This window comes from Engystomops pustulosus, chromosome 1 (assembly GCF_040894005.1).
Source record: "Engystomops pustulosus chromosome 1, aEngPut4.maternal, whole genome shotgun sequence".
In the NCBI taxonomy this organism is placed as follows: domain Eukaryota; kingdom Metazoa; phylum Chordata; class Amphibia; order Anura; family Leptodactylidae; genus Engystomops; species Engystomops pustulosus.
In genome coordinates, this window is record NC_092411.1 from 95,582,397 (window position 1) to 95,591,164 (window position 8,768).

Consider the following 8,768-nt stretch of genomic DNA (forward strand, 5'->3'; position numbering starts at 1 on the left):
CCCCCCCCAGCGAGACAGCGCTTTTAGCGCAGTCACGTGACAGGAAGTGGTCGCCTGGTGATAACGTCACCCGGAGGCGCTTCCTGCTGTCCTCTGTGTGTCACCATGTCTCTGCTCAACACCGTGTACCGCTCCGTGTTCCGCCGCACGTCCACCTTCACCCTCAGCATCGTGCTCGGGGTCGTTCTCTTTGAACGGGCTTTTGACCAAGGAGCTGACGCTTTGTTCGAGCATCTAAATCGAGGGGTAAGGGCGTAGGGGTGACTGCTCAAGGGCACGGCTGGGGTCAGTACTAGCCCGTTACCGGTGCTACAGGGGGGGACGTGCAGTATGCTATGGCGTTAGGACATAGCCCTAATATTAATGATCCTTATTTTCTATGGCACCAACACATACCGCAGCACAGGGAGCATGTACAGGCGGTCCCCTACTTAAGAACACCCGACTTACAGGCGACCCCTTGTTACAAACGGACCTCTGGATGTTGGTAATTTACTGTACTTTAGTCCCAGGCTATTATGAACAGCTGTAACAGTTATTACAGGTGTCCAGAGGTCGCGCTAACATTTTTCCAGAAGGGTAAAAATACTCCTCTCACCATTTTTGAGGAGTATTTTTACCCGAGGAGGAGTATGAAAATTTCGGTAGCACACTGCGCACACAGCACACACTACACTCACACACTGCGCACACAGCACACACTACACTCACACACTGCGCACACAGCACACACTACACTCACACACTGCGCACACAGCACACACTACACTCACACACTGCGCACACTACACTCACACACTGCGCACACTACACTCACACACTGCGCACACTACACTCACACACTGCGCACACTACACTCACACACTGCGCACACTACACTCACACACTGCGCACACTACACTCACACACTACACTCACACACTGCGCACACTACACGCACACACTACACTCACACACTGCGCACACTACACGCACACACTACACTCACACACTGCGCACACAGCACACACTACACTCACACACTGCGCACACAGCACACACTACACTCACACACTGCGCACACAGCACACACTACACTCACACACTGCGCACACAGCACACACTACACTCACACACTGCGCACACAGCACACACTACACTCACACACTGCGCACACAGCACACACTACACTCACACACTGCGCACACAGCACACACTACACTCACACACTGCGCACACAGCACACACTACACTCACACACTGCGCACACTACACGCACACACTACACTCACACACTGCGCACACTACACGCACACACTACACTCACACACTGCGCACACTACACGCACACACTACACTCACACACTGCGCACACTACACGCACACACTACACGCACACACTGCGCACACTACACGCACACACTACACGCACACACTGCGCACACTACACTCGCACACTACACGCGCACACTGCGCACACTACACTCGCACACTACACTCGCACACTGCACTCACACACTGCGCACACTACACTCGCACACTACACTCACACACTGCGCACACTACACTCACACACTGCGCACACTACACTCACACACTGCGCACACTACACTCACACACTACACTCACACACTACACTCACACACTGCGCACACTACACTCACACACTACACTCACACACTGCGCACACTACACTCACACACTACACTCACACACTGCGCACACTACACTCACACACTACACTCACACACTGCGCACACTACACTCACACACTACACTCACACACTGCGCACACTACACTCACACACTACACTCACACACTGCGCACACTACACTCACACACTACACTCACACACTGCGCACACTACACTCACACACTACACTCACACACTGCGCACACTACACTCACACACTACACTCACACACTGCGCACACTACACTCACACACTACACTCACACACTGCGCACACTACACTCACACACTACACTCACACACTGCGCACACTACACTCACACACTACACTCACACACTGCGCACACTACTCACACACTACACTCACACACTGCGCACACTACTCACACACTACACTCACACACTGCGCACACTACTCACACACTACACTCACACACTGCTCACACACTGCGCACACTACTCACACACTACACTCACACACTACTCACACACTACACTCACACACTGCGCACACTACTCACACACTACACTCACACACTGCGCACACTACTCACACACTACACTCACACACTGCGCACACTACTCACACACTACACTCACACACTGCGCACACTACTCACACACTACACTCACACACTGCGCACACTACTCACACACTACACTCACACACTGCGCACACTACTCACACACTACACTCACACACTGCGCACACTACTCACACACTGCGCACACTGCGCACACTACTCACACACTGCGCACACAGCGCACACTACACTCACACACTGCGCACACAGCACACACTACACTCACACACTGCGCACACAGCACACACTACACTCACACACTGCGCACACAGCACACACTACACTCACACACTGCGCACACTACACTCACACACTACACTCACACACTGCGCACACAGCACACACTACACTCACACACTGCGCACACAGCACACACTACACTCACACACTGCGCACACAGCACACACTACACTCACACACTGCGCACACAGCACACACTACACTCACACACTGCGCACACAGCACACACTACACTCACACACTGCGCACACAGCACACACTACACTCACACACTGCGCACACAGCACACACTACACTCACACACTGCGCACACAGCACACACTACACTCACACACTGCGCACACAGCACACACTACACTCACACACTGCGCACACAGCACACACTACACTCACACACTGCGCACACAGCACACACTACACTCACACACTGCGCACACAGCACACACTACACTCACACACTGCGCACACAGCACACACTACACTCACACACTGCGCACACAGCACACACTACACTCACACACTGCGCACACAGCACACACTACACTCACACACTGCGCACACAGCACACACTACACTCACACACTGCGCACACAGCACACACTACACTCACACACTGCGCACACAGCACACACTACACTCACACACTGCGCACACAGCACACAGTACACTCACACACTGCGCACACAGCACACACTACACTCACACACTGCGCACACTACACTCACACACTGCGCACACTACACTCACACACTGCGCACACTACACTCACACACTGCGCACACACACTGCGCACACTACACTCACACACTGCGCACACTACACTCACACACTGTGCACACACACACACTGCGCACACAACACACACTACACTACACACACACTGCGCACACAGCACACACTACACTACACACACACTGCGCACACAGCACACACTACACACACACTGCGCACACAGCAAACACTACACACACACTGCGCACACAGCACACACTACACTCACACACTGCGCACACTACGCACACAGCACACACTACTCACACACTGCGCACACTACACTCACACACTACACTCACACACTGCGCACACTACACTCACACACTACACTCACACACTGCGCACACTACACTCACACACTACACTCACACACTGCGCACACTACACTCACACACTACACTCACACACTGCGCACACTACACTCACACACTACACTCACACACTGCGCACACTACACTCACACACTACACTCACACACTACACTCACACACTGCGCACACTACACTCACACACTACACTCACACACTGCGCACACTACACTCACACACTACACTCACACACTACACTCACACACTACACTCACACACTGCGCACACTACACTCACACACTACACTCACACACTGCGCACACTACACTCACACACTGCGCACACTACACTCACACACTACACTCACACACTACACTCACACACTGCGCACACTACACTCACACACTACACTCACACACTGCGCACACTACACTCACACACTGCGCACACTACACTCACACACTACACTCACACACTACACTCACACACTGCGCACACTACACTCACACACTGCGCACACTACACTCACACACTACACTCACACACTACACTCACACACTGCGCACACTACACTCACACACTACACTCACACACTGCGCACACAGCACTCACACACAGCACTCACACACTGCGCGCACACACACACTGCGCACACAACACACACTACACTACACACACACTGCGCACACAGCACACACTACACACACACTGCGCACACAGCACACACTACACTACACACACTGCGCACACAGCAAACACTGCGCACACAGCACACACTACACTCACACACTGCGCACACTACACTCACACACTGCGCACACTACGCACACAGCACACACTACACTCACACACTGCGCACACAGCACACACTACACTCACACACTGCGCACACACTACACACTACACTCACACACTGCGCACACAGCACACACTACACCTACAATCACACACTCACCCGTCCGGATCTGCGGGCAGGTAGAGATGGAGCAGGACAGGGAGCAGCAGCCCCGCTGTCCACAGGTATCGCGGGGCCTGCGCTCTCGCTCCGGAGCGCTGCTGACACAGATCACTGTGTCAAGTGTCGCGCTGAGCGGTCCGGCGCGCGCTGTGATCGCGCGACATTTACCTCTTTTGCAGCGCGCGCCGAGCCGCTCAGCCTGCGCGCTGCAAGGAATAATTGCCAAGCGTAACTTTACGCATGGCAATTATTTTGGGGGGTAATGGCGCCTCATCACGCGTCTATGACGCGTGGTGAGGCGTTAATGCGACCTCTGCAGGTGTCTACAATTAAGCTTCATTGTTATTTCTGGTTCTTATGACAACCCAACTTTTTTTTCAAATCCAATTGTCAAATAAACCAAAAAATTTCTGTCTGGGGTTACAATTATATAACACAGTTCCGACTTGCATACACATTCAACTTAACAAACCTACAGAACCTATCTTGTATGTAACCCGGGGACTGCCTGTACTTACAAAGGCTCCATGCACACGAACATTTTTATCTGTGTTCTATTTTATCTTTTGTTTTTTTGCACACTGACGCATTAATTTCCGTGTACTCTTGCTGATGACTGTAATTTTGGATAAGGAGAGCAGGTCCTAATTCTGCCCATGTTAGAGGTTTATGGGAATGTGAAAATATGAAAACATATACTTAAGGTTATGGGGTGTGTGTTTTTTAAGTGGGTAAGGGGCCTGTTAATATTGTATGGTTTTTGTGTTCAGAAGTTGCCGCTTTGCAGAGATCTATACCCTAAATGTTAAAGATTTTTAAAGGGGGTTTCTATATCCCATGTGTACTAGAGACATCTAGCGACTGACTTGCTGATCTTTACTGAACATCAATGTACTGCTTAATTCATTTTGTCATCATTGGGGGACTGATACTGATGTCTAACCTAAGCCTGTCAGTCTGCCATAAAATGAAAGCTCCTTTCAGTGTACGCTGGTGGTGCCAGAGAACTGCAGCTCAGCTTCTGTGCACATGAATGGGAGCTTACCTGCTTCTGTTTCCACGTCCATTAATTGTATAGTTTCAGGTGCCCTCTGTAAACTTTAAAGTATACCAGTCATAGTGATTCCTTTCTTCTCTTTTCCAGAAATTATGGAAGCACATCAAGCACCAGTATGAACAAAATGAAGATTAGAAGATGAGCTCATGAGGCCCAGGACACCCACCCAGTTCATATAAGATACATTCTTCACCATGGCTGAGGAGGTTAAGTTTATATATGGGAAAAGCGTCGCCTACATTCTGTGACCTCATGGATACACCTTGATATATTTACAATGTGATGTCATTTTTGACATGCTACTATAGATTGATGTGAGAATCTACATAAAATGACCACCTACTTAACTATTCTCAACAACTTGTTGTAATAAACAGTTCTGTCTATTTAATACTATCCTGTTAAATGGTTGTCTTTTCCCTCGATCTTTAATGATGCTGCTAGTTCTGGTTATAAGAGAGGATTCCCTACCACATGAAATGTTATAGGGGGGGGGGGGGGTGTATCTTGCCTCTGAATACTACTCTCTCCCTATCCAAGTTACAGATGGTGGATTAATAGTGGCAATTCCTTGCTCTGTTGCAATTTTGTTAAAGGGGTATTCCAGGAATTGGCATAATTTATATACAAATGGGTCCTCAAAATATAAGCCAATATGTAATTATAATTTATTTAGATTTAAAACTTTGCTCCCGTTAGCAGAAAACTCCTGTTGACATGCACTGTAATGAAGAATTAAAATGCTACTGGCCCTTTAATCAGTCTGTTGATTTTCTCCGCGCGGAGCAGACACAGGACAGAAGATGGCCACTGGTCACGTGTCCACATCACATGTCCTGCACCTGTCTGGGTAGGTCACGTGATCACTACGTTTAGATGTAGTCTGTTGACTGCAGTGCACCCAGTATGACCAGTGTTGTGGTGATGTGCAGTGATGGCAGTTACACCATTACTATGGTAACAGAGCAGGACAGTCTGTTACATCATCACTGGGAGCAGAGCATAAGAGGTAGGAGTTACTGAGAACTAAAGGATCATGGGACTCGTAGTTTTCAGTAGCGGCCGTCTTGTTGGTAACTTTGCCTATTTCACCTGTTTTTGTTTTGTCTCCATTTTTTGCTTCAGTTTTTTTATCCACATTTTTTTTTTTTTAAAAGTTTTGTAACCAGCGTTAAACCTTAACACATGGTTTCCCAGCCTCAACAGTGAAAAATAAAGCACCTGTAATCAGTTCTTTTTATAATGGATCCATAGATTTCTTCTGCCTTCCGTGATCCACAGCCGTGAAAATAATAGGACAGGTTTAACAGTTTTTTCATGGACAACAGAATGTGCAGAACAACCATAGAAAATCTTGGCTTAGTGAAAACAAAGCTGGTAAGAAAATGGTTCCATTTTTTTTTTTTTTTTGGTGAGTTTCCCTGCATTTGGATTTTTTTTTCCAGCAGAATACACAAAATATTAAATGGTACCACCAGGAAGTGCACTTTGTTCCACAGTGTATAAGCCCTCATGGCTCTGTAAATGGTTAAATAAATTTGCCACCCTGCCACAGTACATTTCTTTACTGTCATGCTTTCAGCATAGGACAGTAGCCCCACAAGTAGGCACTCATCATACATGACTCCAATGTTGTGAGTCTGGGCCCTGTGGCAGTATGCAAAATACATCTGTCATACACTGTGTACTGACTACATCTTTGTGAATCTGACTTTAAAACCTACCACAAAAATCAAGCATGGATAAACCAGGCACTGTGACTGGTAATTTTAATATATTTGTTATCCACGATCTCCCTCTAAATTATGGCAATGAGCCTGCAGAGCTCTGAGACAGTGATGTATTTACACTGGTTGTTACCCTCAGGTATTGTAACAGTCTGTGACACTGCAGCAGCAAGGGGCTTTGGATTTACCACTCCTCAGGCTCACTAGTATAATTTTTAAAGTTTATTTTAGAAGGAAAGAAGCCATGGATAATAAATACAAAGTTACCACAGTAACAGTGCCTGAACCTATGAGTAGGTGTTCCTGGTTTATCTGTGCTCAATTTTGATTATATTCCCATAAAACAACTTTGTCATTCTAACTGGCGTCGGAGGGGGCATGTCTTCGTTGACCGGCCGGTCCAGTCCTCCCTATATTCTGTGCCTCTTCTCAGCATGTCGTGTCACCTGGACAACATCTATGGTCCTTTACCCAGTTACATACATTTTCAAATTCCACCCCATCTATCTGATCACATGAAATCACAGCCTCCATGGACTTCTAGTCCTCCCCATCCTCCATGGAAGCTGCTGTGTTTTCATGTGATGAGATACATACATGGGGTAGGTTATGCAAATCTTACTGGGCAAAGGACCTTATATTACATTACTCTGGTCACATTTCATGAACTGGTCATTGATGTAACCAAGCTCTCTCTCATTGTTCCACACAGAAGCATGTCCTTGCACTGAGACTTGTTAATCCGGAACAGTGAGGCAGGGAAATGTGAATAAAGTTTTAGTATGCAGGATTCATTTAGTCTGGATCAGGTGATTTGCATACAAATTTTCAGGCATATTCTTTATTTTGGTTGGGTTACTTTAAATGATTCTCTTTATGGGCAGCCAGGAATAGTCTTTCTATCAAATGCAGCTTCACCCTGTTCCCTGCTTTTAATGCATAATCGTTTATTAGAAAAATAAAGGGAACATGTGAGAGAAGAAGGAAACACATACGACTGGGTCCCTCACAGTTTGTTAGGTAGAGTTCTTGAAATTCCTGGGTACTTTGTTATGTGTCCCATGGGAGCCATGAAGTGATCATCTTACCCATTTCTTCCATTACAGTACCTGCTGCAGCTAAGAAGTGGCGGAGATGGAAACAGGTAGAATCAACAAGGCTATTATAGGGGATAGGGCTACCCTCCTACCAGTAACCTGAGTATAAGTATCAAAGACATTACTCCAGAAGGGCTGGAGCAGCGGTCAGCTCCACCAAATGTGAAGTAGGGTACCCACATCCGCACCACACTGCCAACATACATCAGACACCTCAGGGAAGATCCTATGAAGTTGAGAGGGGCATCTGGCCAATACTTTATCATTATTTTCCTGGGCACTACAAGGAAGCAGCATGTGTGAGAAGACTAAGGTTTTTCCGAACTTTATATCTGTAATTTCTACCAAAAG

General features: G+C 47.8%; 1 protein-coding gene across 1 annotated transcript; it reads left to right on the top strand.

Moving 5' to 3' along the window:
* The first annotated feature begins 39 nt into the window (after positions 1-39).
* On the top strand, positions 40-5,989 carry UQCR10 (ubiquinol-cytochrome c reductase, complex III subunit X). The gene is made up of 2 exons (XM_072148651.1): positions 40-246; positions 5,681-5,989. Exons 1-2 carry the CDS (start codon positions 106-108, stop codon positions 5,726-5,728), a joined length of 189 nt encoding a protein of 62 aa, XP_072004752.1. The 5' UTR covers positions 40-105; the 3' UTR covers positions 5,729-5,989.
* Positions 5,990-8,768: the final 2,779 nt, after the last annotated feature.

Excerpts from the sequence above, each read along its gene's own strand:
- UQCR10 (XM_072148651.1), top strand. The coding sequence starts at position 106 with ATGTCTCTGCTCAACACCGTGTACCGCTCCGTGTTCCGCCGCACGTCC. Across the intron at positions 247-5,680 it reads TCGAGCATCTAAATCGAGGG|AAATTATGGAAGCACATCAA; the intron begins GTAAGGGCGTAG and ends TCTCTTTTCCAG.